The sequence below is a fragment of the Saccoglossus kowalevskii genome, chromosome 4, assembly GCF_978046115.1.
Source record: "Saccoglossus kowalevskii chromosome 4, keSacKowa6.1, whole genome shotgun sequence".
NCBI lineage: Eukaryota > Metazoa > Hemichordata > Enteropneusta > Harrimaniidae > Saccoglossus > Saccoglossus kowalevskii.
Window position 1 is genome coordinate 34,139,389 of NC_140644.1, and position 25,588 is coordinate 34,164,976.

At 36.4% G+C, this 25,588-nt stretch overlaps 1 protein-coding gene across 1 annotated transcript in view; it reads right to left on the reverse strand.

The window, feature by feature from the left end:
• Positions 1–22,250: 22,250 nt before the first annotated feature.
• Positions 22,251–25,588, reverse strand: part of LOC100372129 (uncharacterized) — a 28,172-nt gene continuing 24,834 nt past the window's right edge. The window contains 6 exon segments of the mRNA XM_085498399.1: positions 22,251–22,583; positions 23,381–23,443; positions 24,354–24,519; positions 24,644–24,658; positions 24,940–25,110; positions 25,361–25,507. Of these exon segments, the coding sequence (XP_085354525.1) occupies positions 22,577–22,583; positions 23,381–23,443; positions 24,354–24,519; positions 24,644–24,658; positions 24,940–25,110; positions 25,361–25,507 (569 nt within the window). The 3' untranslated portion in view covers positions 22,251–22,576.

The window sequence follows — 25,588 nt, forward strand, 5'->3', positions numbered from 1 at the left end:
TATATAGTATATATAGGCCTTGAAGTTAGGGTACTCGTATATACAATACACATATTCTGTATTGGTGTTGAGAGAGGAATTGTATATATGATATATAGACATTGTATTAGGGTACTCGTATAAACTATACTCAGGTTCTGCATTGGTGTTGAGAGAGAACTTGTATATATGATATATAGGCCTTGTAGTTAGGGGACTCCTATATATAATACTCAGATTCTGCATTAGTGTTGAGAGATGACTTATATACAATATATATATGCCTTGTAGTTAGGGTACTCGTATATACAATATTTGATTCTGCATTGGTGTTGAGAGAGGACTTCTATATATGATATATAGGCCTTGTATTAGGGTACTCGTATAAACTATACTCAGGTTCTGCATTGGTGTTGTGAGATGACTTATATATAGTATATATAGGCCTTGTAGTTAGGGTACTCCCATATATAAATACTCAGATTCTGCATTAGTGTTGAGAGAGGACTTGTATACAATATATATATGCCTTGTAGTTAGGGTACTCGTATATACACTAATCAGACTCTGCATTGGTGTTGAGAGAGGAATTGTATACAAGATATATAGGCCTTGTAGTTAGGGTACTCGTATTTACAATACTTAGACTCTGCATTGGTGTTAAGAGACGACTTGTATATAAGATATATATGCCTTGTAGTTAGGGTACTCGTATATACAATACTCAGATTCTGCATTGGTGTTGAGAGAGGACTTGTATACAAGATACATAGGCCTTGTAGTTAGGGTACTCGTATATACAATACTCAGACTCTGCATTGGTGTTGAGAGAGGACTTGTATACAAGATATATAGGTCTTGTAGTTAGGGTACTCGTCTATACAATACTCAGATTCTGCATTGGTGTTGAGAGAGGACTTGTATATAACATATATATGCCTTGTAGTTAGGGTACTCGTATATACAATACTCAGACTCTGCATTGGTGTTGAGAGAGGAATTGTATATAAGATATATAGGCCTTGTAGTTAGGGTACTCGTATATACACTATTTGACTCTGCAATGGGGTTGAGAGAGAACTTGTATACAAGATGCATAGGCCTTGTAGTTAGGGTACTCGTATATACAATACTCAGACTCTGCATTGGTGTTGAGAGAGGACTTGTATACAAGATATATAGGCATTGTAGTTAGTGTACTCGTATATACAATACTCAGATTTTGCATTGGTGTTGAGAGAGGACTTGTATATAAGGTATATAGGCCTTGTAGTTAGCGTACTCGTATATACAATACTCAGACTTTACATTGGTGTTGAGTGAGAACTTGTATATATGATATATTGGCCTTGTACTTAGGGTATTAGTGTATACAATATTTGACTCTGCATTGGTGTTGAGAGAGGACTTGTATACAAGATATAAAGGCCTTGTAGTTAGGGTACTCGTATATACAATACTCAGACTCTGCATTGGTGTTGAGAGAAGACTTGTATGCAAGATATATAGGCTTTGTAGTTAGGGTACTCTTATATACAATACTCAGATTCTGCACTGGTGTTAAGAGAGGACTTGTATATAAGATATATATGCCTTGTAGTTAGGGTACTCGTATATACAATACTCAGATTCTGCATTGGTGTTGAGAGAGGACTTGTATATAAGATATATATGCCTTGTAGTTAGGAAACTCGTATATACAATACTCAGATTCTGCATTGGTGTTGAGAGAGGACTTGTATATAAGGCATATAGGCCTTGTAGTTAGGGTACTCGTATATACAATACTCAGACTCTGTATTGGAGTTGAGAGAGAACTTGTATATATGATATATGGGCCTTGTAGTTAGGGTACTTGTATATACAATACTCAGATTCTGCATTGGTGTTGAGAGAGGACTTGTATATAAGTTATATATGCCTTGTAGTTAGGGTACTCGTGTATACAATATTTGACTCTGCATTGGGGTTGAGAGAGAACTTGTATACAAGATACATAGGCCCTGTAGTTAGGGTACTCGTATATACAATACTCAGACTCTACATTGGTGTTGAGAGAGGACTTGTATACAAGATATATAGGTCTTGTAGTTAGGGTACTCGTATATACAATACTCAGACTCTGCATTGGGGTTGAGAGAGAACTTGTATACAAGATACATAGGCCTTGTAGTTAGGGTACTCTTATATACAATACTCAGACTCTGCATTGGTGTTGAGAGGTGACTTGTATATATGATATATAGGCCTTGTAGTTAGGGTACTCGTATATACAATATTTGACTCTGCATTGGTGTTGAGAGAGGAATTGTATATATGATATATAGGCATTGTAGTTAGGGTACTCGTATATACAATACTCAGACTCTGCATTGGGGTTGAGAGAGAACTTGTATACAAGATACATAGGCCTTGTAGTTAGGGTACTCGTATATACACTAATCAGACTCTGCATTGGTGTTGAGAGAGGACTTGTATACAAGATAAATAGGCCTTGTAGTTAGGGTACTCGTATATACAATACTCAGACTCTGCATTGGTGTTAAGAGAGGACTTGTATATAAGATATATATGCCTTGCAGTTAGGGTACTCGTATATACAATACTCAGATTCTGCATTGGTGTTGAGAGAGGACTTGTATATAAGATATATATGCCTTGTAGTTAGGGTACTCGTATATACAATACTCAGACTCTGCATTGGTGTTGAGAGAGGACTTGTATATATGATATATGGGCCTTGTAGTTAGGGTATTAGTGTATACAATATTTGACTCTGCATTGGTGTTGAGAGTGGACTTGTATACAAGATATAAAGGCCTTGTAGTAAGGGCACTCGTATATACAACACTCAGACTCTGCATTGGTGTTGAGAGAAGACTTGTATGCAAGATATATAGACTTTGTAGTTAGGGTACTCTTATATACAATACTCAGATTCTGCACTGGTGTTGAGAGAGGACTTGTATACAAGATATATAGGCCTTGTAGTTAGGGTACTCGTATATACAATATTTGACTCTGCATTGGGGTTGAGAGAGAACTTGTATACAAGATATATAGGAATTGTAGTTAGGGTACTCGTATATACAATACTCAGATTCTGCATTGGTGTTGAGAGAGGACTTGTATACAAGATACATAGGCCTTGTAGTTAGGGTACTCGTATATACAATACTCAGACTCTGCATTGGTGTTGAGAGAGGACTTGTATACAAGATATATAGGTCTTGTAGTTAGGGTACTCGTATATACAATACTCAGACTCTGCATTGGTGTTAAGAGAGGACTTGTATATAAGATATATATGCCTTGTAGTTAGGATACTCGTCTATACAATACTCAGATTCTGCATTGGTGTTGAGAGAGGACTTGTATATAACATATATATGCCTTGTAGTTAGGGTACTCGTATATACAATACTCAGACTCTGCATTGGTGTTGAGAGAGGAATTGTATATAAGATATATAGGCCTTGTAGTTAGGGTACTCGTATATACACTATTTGACTCTGCATTGGGGTTGAGAGAGAACTTGTATACAAGATGCATAGGCCTTGTAGTTAGGGTACTCGTATATACAATACTCAGACTCTGCATTGGTGTTGAGAGAGGACTTGTATACAAGATATATAGGCATTGTAGTTAGGGTACTCGTATATACAATACTCAGATTTTGCATTGGTGTTGAGAGAGGACTTGTATATAAGGTATATAGGCCTTGTAGTTAGCGTACTCGTATATACAATACTCAGACTCTGCATTGGTGTTGAGTGAGAACTTGTATATATGATATATTGGCCTTGTAGTTAGGGTATTAGTGTATACAATATTTGACTCTGCATTGGTGTTGAGAGAGGACTTGTATACAAGATATATAGGCCTTGTAGTTAGGGTACTCGTATATACAATACTCAGACTCTGTATTGGTGTTGAGAGAGGACTTGCATACAAGATATATAGGCATTGTACTTAGGGTACTCGTATATACACTAATCAGACTCTGCATTGGTGTTGAGAGAGGACTTGTATACAAGATAAATAGGCCTTGTAGTTAGGGTACTCGTATATACAATACTCAGACTCTGCATTGGTGTTAAGAGAGGACTTGTATATAAGATATATATGCCTTGTAGTTAGGGTACTCGTATATACAATACTCAGATTCTGAATTGGTGTTGAGAGAGGACTTGTATATAAGATATATATGCCTTGTAGTTAGGGTACTCGTATATACAATACTCAGACTCAGCATTGGTGTTGAGAGAGGACTTGTATATATGATATGTGGGCCTTGTAGTTAGGGTATTAGTGTATACAATATTTGACTCTGCATTGGTGTTGAGAGAGGACTTGTCTACAAGATATAAAGGCCTTGTAGTTAGGGTACTCGTATATACAATACTCAGACTCTGCATTGGTGTTGAGAGAAGACTTGTATGCAAGATATATAGGCTTTGTAGTTAGGGTACTCTTATATATAATACTCAGATTCTGCACTGGTGTTGAGAGAGGACTTGTATACAAGATATATAGGCCTTGTAGTTAGGGTACTCGTATATACAATATTTGACTCTGCATTGGGGTTGAGAGAGAACTTGTATACAAGATATATAGGAATTGTAGTTAGGGTACTCGTATATACAATACACAGATTCTTCATTGGTGTTGAAAAAGACTTGTATATAAGGTATATAGGTCTTGTAGTTAGCTTACTCGTATATACAATACTCAGACTCTGCTTTGGTGTTGAGAGAGGACTTGTATACAAGATATATAGGCATTGTAGTTAGGGTACTCGTTTATACAATACTCAGATTCTGCATTGGTGTTGAGAGAGGACTTGTATATAAGGCATATAGGCCTTGTAGTTAGGGTACTCGTATATACAATACTCAGACTCTGTATTGGAGTTGAGAGAGAACTTGTATATATGATATATGGGCCTTGTAGTTAGGGTACTCTTATATACAATACTCAGATTCTGCATTGGTGTTGAGAGAGGACTTGTATATAAGTTATATATGCCTTGTAGTTAGGGTACTCGTGTATACAAAATTTGACTCTGCATTGGGGTTGAGAGAGAACTTGTATACAAGATACATAGGCCCTGTAGTTAGGGTACTCGTATATACAATACTCAGACTCTACATTGGTGTTGAGAGAGGACTTGTATACAAGATATATAGGTCTTGTAGATAGGGTACTCGTATATACAATACTCAGACTCTGCATTGGTGTTAAGAGAGAACTTGTATACAAGATATATATGCCTTGTAGTTAGGGTACTCTTGTATACAATACTCAGATTCTGCATTGGTGTTGAGAGATGACTTGTATATAACATATATATTCCTTGTAGTTAGGGTACTCGTATATACAATACTCAGTCTCTGCATTGGGGTTGAGAGAGAACTTGTATACAAGATACATAGGCCTTGTAGTTAGGGTACTCTTATATACAATACTCAGACTCTGCATTGGTGTTGAGAGGTGACTTGTATATATGATATATAGGCCTTGTAGTTAGGGTACTCGTATATACAATATTTGACTCTGCATTGGTGTTGAGAGAGGAATTGTATATATGATATATAGGCATTGTAGTTAGGGTACTCGTATATACAATACTCAGACTCTGTATTGGTGTTGAGAGAGGACTTGCATACAAGATATATAGGCATTGTGCTTAGGGTACTCGTATATACACTAATCAGACTCTGCATTGGTGTTGAGAGAGGACTTGTATATATGATATATGGGCCTTGTAGTTAGGGTATTAGTGTATACAATATTTGACTCTGCATTGGTGTTGAGAGTGGACTTGTATACAAGATATAAAGGCCTTGTAGTAAGGGCACTTGTATATACAACACTCAGACTCTGCATTGGTGTTGAGAGAAGACTTGTATGCAAGATATATAGGCTTTGTAGTTAGGGTACTCTTATATACAATACTCAGATTCTGCACTGGTGTTGAGAGAGGACTTGTATACAAGATATATAGGCCTTGTAGTTAGGGTACTCGTATATACAATATTTGACTCTGCATTGGGGTTGAGAGAGAACTTGTATACAAGATATATAGGAATTGTAGTTAGGGTACTCGTATATACAATACTCAGATTCTGCATTGGTGTTGAGAGAGGACTTGTATACAAGATACATAGGCCTTGTAGTTAGGGTACTCGTATATACAATACTCAGACTCTGCATTGGTGTTGAGAGAGGACTTGTATACAAGATATATAGGTCTTGTAGTTAGGGTACTCGTATATACAATACTCAGACTCTGCATTGGTGTTAAGAGAGGACTTGTATATAAGATATATATGCCTTGTAGTTAGGGTACTCGTCTATACAATACTCAGATTCTGCATTGGTGTTGAGAGAGGACTTGTATATAACATATATATGCCTTGTAGTTAGGGTACTCGTATATACAATACTCAGACTCTGCATTGGTGTTGAGAGAGGAATTGTATATAAGATATATAGGCCTTGTAGTTAGGGTACTCGTATATACACTATTTGACTTTGCATTGGGGTTGAGAGAGAACTTGTATACAAGATGCATAGGCCTTGTAGTTAGGGTACTCGTATATACAATACTCAGACTCTGCATTGGTGTTGAGAGAGGACTTGTATACAAGATATATAGGCATTGTAGTTAGGGTACTCGTATATACAATACTCAGATTTTGCATTGGTGTTGAGAGAGGACTTGTATATAAGGTATATAGGCCTTGTAGTTAGCGTACTCGTATATACAATACTCAGACTCTGCATTGGTGTTGAGTGAGAACTTGTATATATGATATATTGGCCTTGTAGTTAGGGTATTAGTGTATACAATATTTGACTCTGCATTGGTGTTGAGAGAGGACTTGTATACAAGATATATAGGCCTTGTAGTTAGGGTACTCGTATATACAATACTCAGACTCTGTATTGGTGTTGAGAGAGGACTTGCATACAAGATATATAGGCATTGTACTTAGGGTACTCGTATATACACTAATCAGACTCTGCATTGGTGTTGAGAGAGGACTTGTATACAAGATAAATAGGCCTTGTAGTTAGGGTACTCGTATATACAATACTCAGACTCTGCATTGGTGTTAAGAGAGGACTTGTATATAAGATATATATGCCTTGTAGTTAGGGTACTCGTATATACAATACTCAGATTCTGAATTGGTGTTGAGAGAGGACTTGTATATAAGATATATATGCCTTGTAGTTAGGGTACTCGTATATACAATACTCAGACTCAGCATTGGTGTTGAGAGAGGACTTGTATATATGATATGTGGGCCTTGTAGTTAGGGTATTAGTGTATACAATATTTGACTCTGCATTGGTGTTGAGAGAGGACTTGTCTACAAGATATAAAGGCCTTGTAGTTAGGGTACTCGTATATACAATACTCAGACTCTGCATTGGTGTTGAGAGAAGACTTGTATGCAAGATATATAGGCTTTGTAGTTAGGGTACTCTTATATATAATACTCAGATTCTGCACTGGTGTTGAGAGAGGACTTGTATACAAGATATATAGGCCTTGTAGTTAGGGTACTCGTATATACAATATTTGACTCTGCATTGGGGTTGAGAGAGAACTTGTATACAAGATATATAGGAATTGTAGTTAGGGTACTCGTATATACAATACACAGATTCTGCATTGGTGTTGAAAAAGACTTGTATATAAGGTATATAGGTCTTGTAGTTAGCTTACTCGTATATACAATACTCAGACTCTGCTTTGGTGTTGAGAGAGGACTTGTATACAAGATATATAGGCATTGTAGTTAGGGTACTCGTTTATACAATACTCAGATTCTGCATTGGTGTTGAGAGAGGACTTGTATATAAGGCATATAGGCCTTGTAGTTAGGGTACTCGTATATACAATACTCAGACTCTGTATTGGAGTTGAGAGAGAACTTGTATATATGATATATGGGCCTTGTAGTTAGGGTACTCTTATATACAATACTCAGATTCTGCATTGGTGTTGAGAGAGGACTTGTATATAAGTTATATATGCCTTGTAGTTAGGGTACTCGTGTATACAAAATTTGACTCTGCATTGGGGTTGAGAGAGAACTTGTATACAAGATACATAGGCCCTGTAGTTAGGGTACTCGTATATACAATACTCAGACTCTACATTGGTGTTGAGAGAGGACTTGTATACAAGATATATAGGTCTTGTAGATAGGGTACTCGTATATACAATACTCAGACTCTGCATTGGTGTTAAGAGAGAACTTGTATACAAGATATATATGCCTTGTAGTTAGGGTACTCTTGTATACAATACTCAGATTCTGCATTGGTGTTGAGAGATGACTTGTATATAACATATATATTCCTTGTAGTTAGGGTACTCGTATATACAATACTCAGTCTCTGCATTGGGGTTGAGAGAGAACTTGTATACAAGATACATAGGCCTTGTAGTTAGGGTACTCTTATATACAATACTCAGACTCTGCATTGGTGTTGAGAGGTGACTTGTATATATGATATATAGGCCTTGTAGTTAGGGTACTCGTATATACAATATTTGACTCTGCATTGGTGTTGAGAGAGGAATTGTATATATGATATATAGGCATTGTAGTTAGGGTACTCGTATATACAATACTCAGACTCTGTATTGGTGTTGAGAGAGGACTTGCATACAAGATATATAGGCATTGTGCTTAGGGTACTCGTATATACACTAATCAGACTCTGCATTGGTGTTGAGAGAGGACTTGTATATATGATATATGGGCCTTGTAGTTAGGGTATTAGTGTATACAATATTTGACTCTGCATTGGTGTTGAGAGTGGACTTGTATACAAGATATAAAGGCCTTGTAGTAAGGGCACTTGTATATACAACACTCAGACTCTGCATTGGTGTTGAGAGAGAACTTGTATGCAAGATATATAGGAATTGTAGTTAGGGTACTCTTATATACAATACTCAGATTCTGCATTGGTGTTGAGAGAGGACTTGTATACAAGATACATAGGCCTTGTAGTTAGGGTACTCGTATATACAATACTCAGACTCTGCATTGGTGTTGAGAGAGGACTTGTATACAAGATATATAGGTCTTGTAGTTAGGGTACTCGTATATACAATACTCAGACTCTGCATTGGTGTTAAGAGAGGACTTGTATATAAGATATATATGCCTTGTAGTTAGGGTACTCGTCTATACAATACTCAGATTCTGCATTGGTGTTGAGAGAGGACTTGTATATAACATATATATGCCTTGTAGTTAGGGTACTCGTATATACAATACTCAGACTCTGCATTGGTGTTGAGAGAGGAATTGTATATAAGATATATAGGCCTTGTAGTTAGGGTACTCGTATATACACTATTTGACTTTGCATTGGGGTTGAGAGAGAACTTGTATACAAGATGCATAGGCCTTGTAGTTAGGGTACTCGTATATACAATACTCAGACTCTGCATTGGTGTTGAGAGAGGACTTGTATACAAGATATATAGGCATTGTAGTTAGGGTACTCGTATATACAATACTCAGATTTTGCATTGGTGTTGAGAGAGGACTTGTATATAAGGTATATAGGCCTTGTAGTTAGCGTACTCGTATATACAATACTCAGACTCTGCATTGGTGTTGAGTGAGAACTTGTATATATGATATATTGGCCTTGTAGTTAGGGTATTAGTGTATACAATATTTGACTCTGCATTGGTGTTGAGAGAGGACTTGTATACAAGATATAAAGGCCTTGTAGTTAGGGTACTCTTATATACAATACTCAGATTCTGCACTGGTGTTGAGAGAGGACTTGTATACAAGATATATAGGCCTTGTAGTTAGGGTACTCGTATATACAATACTCAGACTCTGTATTGGTGTTGAGAGAGGACTTGCATACAAGATATATCGGCATTGTACTTAGGGTACTCGTATATACACTAATCAGACTCTGCATTGGTGTTGAGAGAGGACTTGTATACAAGATAAATAGGCCTTGTAGTTAGGGTACTCGTATATACAATACTCAGACTCTGCATTGGTGTTAAGAGAGGACTTGTATATAAGATATATATGCCTTGTAGTTAGGGTACTCGTATATACAATACTCAGATTCTGAATTGGTGTTGAGAGAGGACTTGTATATAAGATATATATGCCTTGTAGTTAGGGTACTCGTATATACAATACTCAGACTCTGCATTGGTGTTGAGAGAGGACTTGTATATATGATATGTGGGCCTTGTAGTTAGGGTATTAGTGTATACAATATTTGACTCTGCATTGGTGTTGAGAGAGGACTTGTTTACAAGATATAAAGGCCTTGTAGTTAGGGTACTCGTATATACAATACTCAGACTCTGCATTGGTGTTGAGAGAAGACTTGTATGCAAGATATATAGGCTTTGTAGTTAGGGTACTCTTATATATAATACTCAGATTCTGCACTGGTGTTGAGAGAGGACTTGTATACAAGATATATAGGCCTTGTAGTTAGGGTACTCGTATATACAATATTTGACTCTGCATTGGGGTTGAGAGAGAACTTGTATACAAGATATATAGGAATTGTAGTTAGGGTACTCGTATATACAATACACAGATTCTGCATTGGTGTTGAGAAAGACTTGCATATAAGGTATATAGGTCTTGTAGTTAGCTTACTCGTATATACAATACTCAGACTCTGCTTTGGTGTTGAGAGAGGACTTGTATACAAGATATATAGGCATTGTAGTTAGGGTACTCGTATATACAATACTCAGATTCTGCATTGGTGTTGAGAGAGGACTTGTATATAAGGCATATAGGCCTTGTAGTTAGGGTACTCGTATATACAATACTCAGACTCTGTATTGGAGTTGAGAGAGAACTTGTATATATGATATATGGGCCTTGTAGTTAGGGTACTCTTATATACAATACTCAGATTCTGCATTGGTGTTGAGAGAGGACTTGTATATAAGTTATATATGCCTTGTAGTTAGGGTACTCGTGTATACAATATTTGACTCTGCATTGGGGTTGAGAGAGAACTTGTATACAAGATACATAGGCCCTGTAGTTAGGGTACTCGTATATACAATACTCAGACTCTACATTGGTGTTGAGAGAGGACTTGTATACAAGATATATAGGTCTTGTAGATAGGGTACTCGTATATACAATACTCAGACTCTGCATTGGTGTTAAGAGAGAACTTGTATACAAGATATATATGCCTTGTAGTTAGGGTACTCTTGTATACAATACTCAGATTCTGCATTGGTGTTGAGAGATGACTTGTATATAACATATATATTCCTTGTAGTTAGGGTACTCGTATATACAATACTCAGTCTCTGCATTGGGGTTGAGAGAGAACTTGTATACAAGATACATAGGCCTTGTAGTTAGGGTACTCTTATATACAATACTCAGACTCTGCATTGGTGTTGAGAGGTGACTTGTATATATGATATATAGGCCTTGTAGTTAGGGTACTCGTATATACAATATTTGACTCAGCATTGGTGTTGAGAGAGGAATTGTATATATGATATATAGGCATTGTAGTTAGGGTACTCGTATATACAATACTCAGACTCTGTATTGGTGTTGAGAGAGGACTTGCATACAAGATATATAGGCATTGTGCTTAGGGTACTCGTATATACACTAATCAGACTCTGCATTGGTGTTGAGAGAGGACTTGTATATATGATATATGGGCCTTGTAGTTAGGGTATTAGTGTATACAATATTTGACTCTGCATTGGTGTTGAGAGTGGACTTGTATACAAGATATAAAGGCCTTGTAGTAAGGGCACTTGTATATACAACACTCAGACTCTGCATTGGTGTTGAGAGAAGACTTGTATGCAAGATATATAGGCTTTGTAGTTAGGGTACTCTTATATACAATACTCAGATTCTGCACTGGTGTTGAGAGAGGACTTGTATACAAGATATATAGGCCTTGTAGTTAGGGTACTCGTATATACAATATTTGACTCTGCATTGGGGTTGAGAGAGAACTTGTATACAAGATATATAGGAATTGTAGTTAGGGTACTCGTATATACAATACTCAGATTCTGCATTGGTGTTGAGAGAGGACTTGTATACAAGATACATAGGCCTTGTAGTTAGGGTACTCGTATATACAATACTCAGACTCTGCATTGGTGTTGAGAGAGGACTTGTATACAAGATATATAGGTCTTGTAGTTAGGGTACTCGTATATACAATACTCAGACTCTGCATTGGTGTTAAGAGAGGACTTGTATATAAGATATATATGCCTTGTAGTTAGGGTACTCGTCTATACAATACTCAGATTCTGCATTGGTGTTGAGAGAGGACTTGTATATAACATATATATGCCTTGTAGTTAGGGTACTCGTATATACAATACTCAGACTCTGCATTGGTGTTGAGAGAGGAATTGTATATAAGATATATAGGCCTTGTAGTTAGGGTACTCGTATATACACTATTTGACTTTGCATTGGGGTTGAGAGAGAACTTGTATACAAGATGCATAGGCCTTGTAGTTAGGGTACTCGTATATACAATACTCAGACTCTGCATTGGTGTTGAGAGAGGACTTGTATACAAGATATATAGGCATTGTAGTTAGGGTACTCGTATATACAATACTCAGATTTTGCATTGGTGTTGAGAGAGGACTTGTATATAAGGTATATAGGCCTTGTAGTTAGCGTACTCGTATATACAATACTCAGACTCTGCATTGGTGTTGAGTGAGAACTTGTATATATGATATATTGGCCTTGTAGTTAGGGTATTAGTGTATACAATATTTGACTCTGCATTGGTGTTGAGAGAGGACTTGTATACAAGATATAAAGGCCTTGTAGTTAGGGTACTCTTATATACAATACTCAGATTCTGCACTGGTGTTGAGAGAGGACTTGTATACAAGATATATAGGCCTTGTAGTTAGGGTACTCGTATATACAATACTCAGACTCTGTATTGGTGTTGAGAGAGGACTTGCATACAAGATATATCGGCATTGTACTTAGGGTACTCGTATATACACTAATCAGACTCTGCATTGGTGTTGAGAGAGGACTTGTATACAAGATAAATAGGCCTTGTAGTTAGGGTACTCGTATATACAATACTCAGACTCTGCATTGGTGTTAAGAGAGGACTTGTATATAAGATATATATGCCTTGTAGTTAGGGTACTCGTATATACAATAGTCAGATTCTGAATTGGTGTTGAGAGAGGACTTGTATATAAGATATATATGCCTTGTAGTTAGGGTACTCGTATATACAATACTCAGACTCTGCATTGGTGTTGAGAGAGGACTTGTATATATGATATGTGGGCCTTGTAGTTAGGGTATTAGTGTATACAATATTTGACTCTGCATTGGTGTTGAGAGAGGACTTGTTTACAAGATATAAAGGCCTTGTAGTTAGGGTACTCGTATATACAATACTCAGACTCTGCATTGGTGTTGAGAGAAGACTTGTATGCAAGATATATAGGCTTTGTAGTTAGGGTACTCTTATATATAATACTCAGATTCTGCACTGGTGTTGAGAGAGGACTTGTATACAAGATATATAGGCCTTGTAGTTAGGGTACTCGTATATACAATATTTGACTCTGCATTGGGGTTGAGAGAGAACTTGTATACAAGATATATAGGAATTGTAGTTAGGGTACTCGTATATACAATACACAGATTCTGCATTGGTGTTGAGAAAGACTTGCATATAAGGTATATAGGTCTTGTAGTTAGCTTACTCGTATATACAATACTCAGACTCTGCTTTGGTGTTGAGAGAGGACTTGTATACAAGATATATAGGCATTGTAGTTAGGGTACTCGTATATACAATACTCAGATTCTGCATTGGTGTTGAGAGAGGACTTGTATATAAGGCATATAGGCCTTGTAGTTAGGGTACTCGTATATACAATACTCAGACTCTGTATTGGAGTTGAGAGAGAACTTGTATATATGATATATGGGCCTTGTAGTTAGGGTACTCTTATATACAATACTCAGATTCTGCATTGGTGTTGAGAGAGGACTTGTATATAAGTTATATATGCCTTGTAGTTAGGGTACTCGTGTATACAATATTTGACTCTGCATTGGGGTTGAGAGAGAACTTGTATACAAGATACATAGGCCCTGTAGTTAGGGTACTCGTATATACAATACTCAGACTCTACATTGGTGTTGAGAGAGGACTTGTATACAAGATATATAGGTCTTGTAGATAGGGTACTCGTATATACAATACTCAGACTCTGCATTGGTGTTAAGAGAGGACTTGTATACAAGATATATATGCCTTGTAGTTAGGGTACTCTTGTATACAATACTCAGATTCTGCATTGGTGTTGAGAGATGACTTGTATATAACATATATATTCCTTGTAGTTAGGGGACTCGTATATACAATACTCAGACTCTGCATTGGGGTTGAGAGAGAACTTGTATACAAGATACATAGGCCTTGTAGTTAGGGTACTCTTATATACAATACTCAGACTCTGCATTGGTGTTAAGAGAGGACTTGCATACAAGTTATATATGCCTTGTAGTTAGGGTACTCGTGTATACAAAATTTGACTCTGCATTGGGGTTGAGAGAGAACTTGTATACAAGATACATAGGCCCTGTAGTTAGGGTACTCGTATATACAATACTCAGACTCTACATTGGTGTTGAGAGAGGACTTGTATACAAGATATATAGGTCTTGTAGATAGGGTACTCGTATATACAATACTCAGACTCTGCATTGGTGTTAAGAGAGAACTTGTATACAAGATATATATGCCTTGTAGTTAGGGTACTCTTGTATACAATACTCAGATTCTGCATTGGTGTTGAGAGATGACTTGTATATAACATATATATTCCTTGTAGTTAGGGTACTCGTATATACAATACTCAGACTCTGCATTGGGGTTGAGAGAGAACTTGTATACAAGATACATAGGCCTTGTAGTTAGGGTACTCTTATATACAATACTCAGACTCTGCATTGGTGTTGAGAGGTGACTTGTATATATGATATATAGGCCTTGTAGTTAGGGTACTCGTATATACAATATTTGACTCTGCATTGGTGTTGAGAGAGGAATTGTATATATGATATATAGGCATTGTAGTTAGGGTACTCGTATATACAATACTCAGACTCTGTATTGGTGTTGAGAGAGGACTTGCATACAAGATATATAGGCATTGTGCTTAGGGTACTCGTATATACACTAATCAGACTCTGCATTGGTGTTGAGAGAGGACTTGTATATATGATATATGGGCCTTGTAGTTAGGGTATTAGTGTATACAATATTTGACTCTGCATTGGTGTTGAGAGTGGACTTGTATACAAGATATAAAGGCCTTGTAGTAAGGGCACTCGTATATACAACACTCAGACTCTGCATTGGTGTTGAGAGAAGACTTGTATGCAAGATATATAGGCTTTGTAGTTAGGGTACTCTTATATACAATACTCAGATTCTGCACTGGTGTTGAGAGAGGACTTGTATACAAGATATATAGGCCTTGTAGTTAGGGTACTCGTATATACAATATTTGACTCTGCATTGGGGTTGAGAGAGAACTTGTATACAAGATATATAGGAATTGTAGTTAGGGTACTCGTATATACAATACTCAGATTCTGCATTGGTGTTGAGAGAGGACTTGTATACAAGATACATAGGCCTTGTAGTTAGGGTACTCGTATATACAATACTCAGACTCTGCATTGGTGTTGAGAGAGGACTTGTATACAAGATATATAGGTCTTGTAGTTAGGGTACTCGTATATACAATACTCAGACTCTGCATTGGTGTTAAGAGAGGACTTGTATATAAGATATATATGCCTTGTAGTTAGGGTACTCGTCTATACAATACTCAGATTCTGCATTGGTGTTGAGAGAGGACTTGTATATAACATATATATGCCTTGTAGTTAGGGTACTCGTATATACAATACTCAGACTCTGCATTGGTGTTGAGAGAGGAATTGTATATAAGATATATAGGCCTTGTAGTTAGGGTACTCGTATATACACTATTTGACTTTGCATTGGGGTTGAGAGAGAACTTGTATACAAGATGCATAGGCCTTGTAGTTAGGGTACTCGTATATACAATACTCAGACTCTGCATTGATGTTGAGAGAGGACTTGTATACAAGATATATAGGCATTGTAGTTAGGGTACTCGTATATACAATACTCAGACTCTGCATTGGTGTTGAGTGAGAACTTGTATATATGATATATTGGCCTTGTAGTTAGGGTATTAGTGTATACAATATTTGACTCTGCATTGGTGTTGAGAGAGGACTTGTATACAAGATATAAAGGCCTTGTAGTTAGGGTACTCTTATATACAATACTCAGATTCTGCACTGGTGTTGAGAGAGGACTTGTATACAAGATATATAGGCCTTGTAGTTAGGGTACTCGTATATACAATACTCAGACTCTGTATTGGTGTTGAGAGAGGACTTGCATACAAGATATATAGGCATTGTACTTAGGGTACTCGTATATACACTAATCAGACTCTGCATTGGTGTTGAGAGAGGACTTGTATACAAGATAAATAGGCCTTGTAGTTAGGGTACTCGTATATACAATACTCAGACTCTGCATTGGTGTTAAGAGAGGACTTGTATATAAGATATATATGCCTTGTAGTTAGGGTACTCGTATATACAATACTCAGATTCTGAATTGGTGTTGAGAGAGGACTTGTATATAAGATATATATGCCTTGTAGTTAGGGTACTCGTATATACAATACTCAGACTCTGCATTGGTGTTGAGAGAGGACTTGTATATATGATATGTGGGCCTTGTAGTTAGGGTATTAGTGTATACAATATTTGACTCTGCATTGGTGTTGAGAGAGGACTTGTCTACAAGATATAAAGGCCTTGTAGTTAGGGTACTCGTATATACAATACTCAGACTCTGCATTGGTGTTGAGAGAAGACTTGTATGCAAGATATATAGGCTTTGTAGTTAGGGTACTCTTATATATAATACTCAGATTCTGCACTGGTGTTGAGAGAGGACTTGTATACAAGATATATAGGCCTTGTAGTTAGGGTACTCGTATATACAATATTTGACTCTGCATTGGGGTTGAGAGAGAACTTGTATACAAGATATATAGGAATTGTAGTTAGGGTACTCGTATATACAATACACAGATTCTGCATTGGTGTTGAGAAAGACTTGTATATAAGGTATATAGGTCTTGTAGTTAGCTTACTCGTATATACAATACTCAGACTCTGCTTTGGTGTTGAGAGAGGACTTGTATACAAGATATATAGGCATTGTAGTTAGGGTACTCGTATATACAATACTCAGATTCTGCATTGGTGTTGAGAGAGGACTTGTATATAAGGCATATAGGCCTTGTAGTTAGGGTACTCGTATATACAATACTCAGACTCTGTATTGGAGTTGAGAGAGAACTTGTATATATGATATATGGGCCTTGTAGTTAGGGTACTCTTATATACAATACTCAGATTCTGCATTGGTGTTGAGAGAGGACTTGTATATAAGTTATATATGCCTTGTAGTTAGGGTACTCGTGTATACAATATTTGACTCTGCATTGGGGTTGAGAGAGAACTTGTATACAAGATACATAGGCCCTGTAGTTAGGGCACTCGTATATACAATACTCAGACTCTACATTGGTGTTGAGAGAGGACTTGTATACAAGATATATAGGTCTTGTAGATAGGGTACTCGTATATACAATACTCAGACTCTGCATTGTTGTTAAGAGAGGACTTGTATACAAGATATATATGCCTTGTAGTTAGGGTACTCTTGTATACAATACTCAGATTCTGCATTGGTGTTGAGAGATGACTTGTATATAACATATATATTCCTTGTAGTTAGGGGACTCGTATATACAATACTCAGACTCTGCATTGGGGTTGAGAGAGAACTTGTATACAAGATACATAGGCCTTGTAGTTAAGGTACTCTTATATACAATACTCAGACCCTGCATTGGTGTTGAGAGGTGACTTGTATATATGATATATAGGCCTTGTAGTTAGGGTACTCGTATATACAATATTTGACTCTGCATTGGTGTTGAGAGAGGAATTGTATATATGATATATAGGCATTGTAGTTAGGGTACTCGTATATACAATACTCAGACTCTGTATTGGTGTTGAGAGAGGACTTGCATACAAGATATATAGGCATTGTGCTTAGGGTACTCGTATATACACTAATCAGACTCTGCATTGGTGTTGAGAGAGGACTTGTATACAAGATAAATAGGCCTTGTAGTTAGGGTACTCGTATATACAATACTCAGACTCTGCATTGGTGTTAAGAGAGGACTTGTATATAAGATATATATGCCTTGTAGTTAGGGTACTCGTATATACATTACTCAGATTCTGCATTGGTGTTGAGAGAGGACTTGTATATAAGATATATATGCCTTGTAGTTAGGGTACTCGTATATACAATACTCAGACTCTGCATTGGTGTTGAGAGAGGACTTGTATATATGATATATGGGCCTTGTAGTTAGGGTATTAGTGTATACAATATTTGACTCTGCATTGGTGTTGAGAGAGGACTTGTATACAAGATATAAAGGCCTTGTAGTAAGGGTACTCGTATATACAATACTCAGACTCTGCATTGGTGTTGAGAGAAGACTTGTATGCAAGATATATAGGCTTTGTAGTTAGGGTACTCTTATATACAATACTCAGATTCTGCACTGGTGTTGAGAGAGGACTTGTATACAAGATATATAAGCCTTGTAGTTAGGGTACTCGTATATACAATATTTGACTCTGCAATGGGGTTGAGAGAGAACTTGTATACAAGATATATAGGAATTGTAGTTAGGGTACTCGTATATACAATACACAGATTCTGCATTTGTGTTGAGAAAGACTTGTATATAAGGTATATAGGTCTTGTAGTTAGCTTACTCGTATATACAATACTCAGACTCTGCTTTGGTGTTGAGAGAGGACTTGTATACAAGATATATAGGCATTGTAGTTAGGGTACTCGTATATACAATACTCAGATTCTGCATTGGTGTTGAGAGAGGACTTGTATATAAGGCATATAGGCCTTGTAGTTAGGGTACTCGTATATACAATACTCAGACTCTGTATTGGAGTTGAGAGAGAACTTGTATATATGATATATGGGCCTTGTAGTAAGGGTACTCGTATATACAATACTCAGATTCTGCATTGGTGTTGAGAGAGGACTTGTATATAAGTTATATATGCCTTGTAGTTAGGGTACTCGTGTATACAATATTTGACTCTGCATTGGGGTTGAGAGAGAACTTGTATACAAGATACATAGGCCCTGTAGTTAGGGTACTCGTATATACAATACTCAGACTCTACATTGGTGTTGAGAGAGGACTTGTATACAAGATATATAGGTCTTGTAGATAGGGTACTCGTATATACAATACTCAGACTCTGCATTGGTGTTAAGAGAGGACTTGTATACAAGATATATATGCCTTGTAGTTAGGGTACTCTTGTATACAATACTCAGATTCTGCATTGGTGTTGAGAGATGACTTGTATATAACATATATATGCCTTGTAGTTAGGGTACTCGTATATACAATACTCAGACTCTGCATTGGGGTTGAGAGAGAACTTGTATACAAGATACATAGGCCTTGTAGTTAGGGTACTCTTATATACAATACTCAGACTCTGCATTGGTGTTGAGAGGTGACTTGTATATATGATATATAGGCCTTGTAGTTAGGGTACTCGTATATACAATATTTGACTCTGCTTTGGTGTTGAGAGAGGAATTGTATATATGATATATAGGCATTGTAGTTAGGGTACTCGTATAAAAAGTACTCAAGTTCTGCATTGGTGTTGAGAGATGACTTGTATATAAGATATATAGGCCTTGTATTTAGGGTACTCGTATATGCAATATTTGACTCTACATTGGTGTTGAGAGAGGACTTCTATATATGATATATAGGCCTTGTAGTTAGGGTACTCGTATATACAATACTCATATTCTGTATTGGTGTTGAGAGAGAACTTGTATATATGATATATAGGCCTTGTAGTTAGGGGACTCCTATATATAATACTCAGATTCTGCATTAGTGTTGAGAGATGACTTATATATAGTATATATAGGCCTTGTAGTTAGGGTACTCGTATATACAATACACAGATTCTGTATTGGTGTTGAGAGAGGAATTGTATATATGATATATAGGCATTGTAGTTAGCGTACTCCTATATATAATACTCAGATTCTGCATTAGTGTTGAGAGAGGACTTGTATACAATATATATATGCCTTGTAGTTAGGGTACTCGTATATACAATATTTGATTCTGCATTGTGTTGAGAGAGGACTTGAATATATGATATATAGGCCTTGTATTAGGGTACTCGTATAAACTATACTCAGGTTCTGCATTGGTGTTGAGAGATGACTTATATATAGTATATATAGGCCTTGTAGTTAGGGTACTCCCATATATAATACTCAGATTCTGAATTAGTGTTGAGAGGGGACTTGTATACAATATATATATGCCTTGTAGTTAGGGTACTCGTATATACACTAATCAGACTCTGCATTGGTGTTGAGAGAGGACTTGTATACAAGATATATAGGCCTTGTAGTTAGGGTACTCGTATATACAATACTTAGACTCTGCATTGGTGTTAAGAGAGGACTTGTATATAAGATATATATGCCTTGTAGTTAGGGTACTCGTATATACAATACTCAGATTCTGCATTGGTGTTGAGAGAGGACTTGTATATAAGATATATATGCCTTGTAGTTAGGGTACTCGTATATACAATACTCAGACTCTGCATTGGTGTTGAGAGAGGACTTTTATATATCATATATAGGCCTTGTAGTTAGGGTACTCGTATATACAATACTCAGACTCTGCATTGGTGTTGAGAGAGGACTTGTATATATGATATATAGGCCTTGTAGTCAGGGTACTCGTATATACAATACTCAGACACTGCATTGGTGTTGAGAGATGACTTTTATATATGATATATAGGCATTGTAGTTAGGGTACTCGTATATACAATACTCAGACTCTGCATTGGTGTTGAGAGATGACTTGTATATATGATATATAGGCCTTGTAGTCAGGGTACTCGTATATACAATACTCAAGTTCTGCATTGGTGTTGGGAGATGACTTATATATAGTATATATAGGCCTTGTAGTTAGGGTACTCGTATATACAATACACAGATTCTGTATTGGTGTTGAGAGAGGAATTGTATATATGATATATAGGCCTTGTAGTTAGGGTACTTGTATATACAATACTCGGACTATGCATTGGTGTTGGAAGAAGACTTGTGTATAAGATATATAGGCCTTATAGTTATAGTACTCGTATATACAATACTCAGATTCTGCATTGGTGTTGAGAGAGGACTTGTATATATGATATATATGCATGGTTGTTAGAGTACTCGTAGTTATATACAATATAATATATAGGTCTGTATTGGTGTTGGGAGAGGAATGCTGTGAACGGCATACCTCACACCGATAACATCGTCGTTGCGAACAGCATCACTCACACCCATCACATAAACGCTGTGAACAGCATCACTCACACCCATAATATGAACGTTGTGAACTACATCACTCACACCTATTACATCATCGCTGTGAATGGCTTCAATTACACCCATAATATCAACCTTGTGTACGTCATCACTCAAACCCATAATATCAACGTTGTGAACGACATCACTCACACCCATAACATCAAGGCTGTGAACGGCATCACTCACACTATAACATCAACGCTGGAGCGGCATACCTCACACCGATAACATCGTCGTTGTGAATGGCATCACTCACACCCATTACATCGACGCTGTGAACAGCATCACTCACACCCATAATATGAACGTTGTGAACGACATCACTCACACCTATTACATCAACCCTGTGAGCGGCTTCACTCACACCTATAATATCATCGCTGTGAATGCCATCACTCACACCTACTACATCAACGTTGTGAACGGCATCACTCATACCCATTTCATTAACGCTGTGAATGGCATCACTCACACCCATAATGATGTTAGCTTTACACATATACCGTCAACACGTGCTGTAATGGTTTCATTAGAATTATTGTCAGTTATGAAACAAATAATAGCCAATGTTCATGTGATTATTGAAAGTGTATTTAATGCTCAATTGTGCTACAACGTCATTATCATTACCAGGTTATTATTATTGGAATTATATTTAATTGACATGTGGTATAAGCTCGCAATTCAATAACAATACATATGTTATGTTTTTGATTTTTTTTTTAAACTTAGACTATATCTACCCTCCGAAAAATAACAAAATTGTAATAAGACTTCATGTGGGTAAATTCCCACAAGGAAAAGAGTGAAGAAAAATTATTATTATTTTCAGCACAACATTTGGTGCCATTTTCCTTATTACACGATGTAAACATCATACTCGGGGTCCATGAATTCAATAACTGAAACATACAAACAAAAATTATAGGTATATTATAGATACAGTCGTATGGCAAACATTAACATAATAAATGTTCACTTCATGTCTAATTAATGGTGATTTTAGTATTAGCAGTAAAAGTCTACATCAAAAGTATAATTACAATCTTTTTTTAAATGGTCCCTACAAAATAGCATTCATTCAATTATTTTGGATACTCATAATAAAAACACTTAACAATAGAATAGAATACTTTTTGTTGAGAAAGTGAAAAAAAATACAATAAATAAAAATGCTAGTTTGATCTTTATAACATAGAAAACTAAAAATTGAAATTATAGTATATTGTCATAAATAAACATAGACGTTACACATACTTTCTTTTGGTAATGGGATTTTAGAATATATTTTAGGCTGAGGTTAATATCGGAAAGAACAAACTGTCAAAAATATATTTATTTTGGTTTTTCAAAGAATTTGAATTTAATATTACAGAGTGCAAATTCTACGGAAAGGTTAATTCCTTTCTCCTTCTCCTTCCTTGAACTGAGAGTCCAAGCCAAGGCGCACTGACAATTTAAATCTATACATGGCCAAAGTGGATGGACTTGATCAAGACATGGGAGATATATTTCATATCGACATGTAATTAGTTAAGATGATGCACGTGAGACGGATTGTTAATCTCGAATTTCTAGATCAGAACATACTTGACATTCCTATGTTGCTAACTATACTAAACATCAACACACTTTGCCCTATTGTAACATATGGCTTTATAGCAGGAACATTATACTAGAAATTTCACAGAATACGCACCTGTCACATGCCATGTTTTCAATTCCTTCATCATCAGTGACAGTCCAAAATACGTTTTCCATGCTTAAAAACAAAATAGAACTTCAATTAGACAAGGGGCATTTAATAAATGGTTTGCAACTTGTTTACGCTACTACCAAAATGCTGAAAAAATATAACACGACAATAAGTTCGTGGCAGTAAGAGATATTAGAAATAGCATCGTAGATGACTATCAACTTTATTGATCATGCTATTTAAGGTATAAACAGAAGAAAGCTAGTTAACAATTCTGTGATTCAGACATTCTCTAAACGTTATGCTATTACGACAACTTATACAACATCTGAAAGGTTAACTGTGTCTGAAAACGGCAGTGCGTATGCTTTAACAAGATTTGTTTCAGAGATTTTCCAACTGACAATTTTGTGACCATTCAAAACGTAGTTGTCAAACACGTGAAGTACCAGTAAATTGCAGAAGCTGTTCGTAACGATGTATTATAGACGATTACAAGGGACTGTTAATGATACGTATGTAGTTATCTGGTCGTACCTAGAACAGAAAACGCCATCGTCTAGTCTATAAAGTAACGAACATCCAGGACAATTCAAAGGTCAATCGCGTGAAAGTAAAAGTTAAAAATGTTTCATTGGTTAATCCCTTGAACACACATTGGCATGCTCTATGCATTACCCATTCGGTTACATCCACGATTTCGATATTTAAGTTGCCATATTAGCATGCTGAGCGCCTTCCAGAGAATATCTGAATCACAGATCGATTACACCGCGTTTTAATCCGTTGTAATCTTAATTATGTTACCCCATTCACCTGTTCCATTGCATCCAAATTCATATCGGCTGCACGTCGATGTACTAAGAAGAAATATCATTTGCCTACGATATTACTTAAGATATAATTGCTTATCCTAAAAATACTAAACAGTATATCCACATAGGTGACTAATGACTACAATGGAAATATAAGATACCTGTATTCGTCATTTGCAGACCGTCTTGCTCTTCTTTTCCATTGCAGTCGAGCAAAATATACGACGACACTGGCTGCAATAATCAGTGCAATTGTACCAAATAAAGCAACGAGGAAATACACGTGCAACCCCACTTCCCCGGCAGACACAGCAGAGTGACTAAAATCTGTAGTGAACAAAATTTGTAATGTAATTCAAATTGCAAAAATTACAAATATTGCTACGATTCAAGTTCGTATTGCTTATATAAACCCACAGTATAAGAAATATACATTAAAAAGATAACATACCTGCAACTGTAAAAACTGCAATATAAAAAGATAGAAGTAGTATAACATGCAATTACATCTATAATGTAAAACATATATATATATATATATATATATGTACCAGTGCTACAGTCCAAAGGGACATACACATATACACATATATGGTTGATATATCAACATCACTGGACGACATATTTGTTTATATTCATTTGTTGTAGTTGAACATAATGGTGCTCAAAATGTAAATGCCATTGTATAGATACAGTTACTTGTTGATTTAAAATCGACAAAAATAATCATTATCGGTAGTCTTATACCTGGGGACAAACATGCGTAGCCAGTTGTGGGACAGCCAGTAGGGCAACATTTTGCCTGATCTTCGCAATCAAAGTCATTTGAGCACAATACTTCACATATATCACTCCGTCCTTCGCCAGTTGTGGGACAATATCCCTCTTTTTCTTCAGAAACAAGTATTATCTCCATGACTTGGTGGTAAAACAAATCACGTGAAGTAAAAAAATAAATACCCAATGCACACATTCACGTTATGATTGTTATGGCCTTATCCCGTAATTTCACACATTCTTTGATTGAACGTCTAAAGGTGTTTAAAGTTATATTTAGCAAAAGAGAATAGAATTTTCACAAAAGCAATTACCGGAATTCAGTTGAATACTTCTGTCCATACTATACCTTCCCTTGCTGCGTGTTTTGGTAGTATAAACTGATGCTTACCTGGTAAAACGCATGTGTAACCACATCCATTGTAACAGCATTTCAAATCATCACCGCAATCCTCATCAGCCGTGCAATTGTGTTGACAAACTCCTACTTCCTCAGAGTTTGCAGGACAAGTCCCAGCTTTGGGAATATATACCCTAACTGCAAATAGGAAACGCGATGATGGTAACCAATCACAATATAGTAATAACCATATATAGAAATATCATTATATTAGTATGC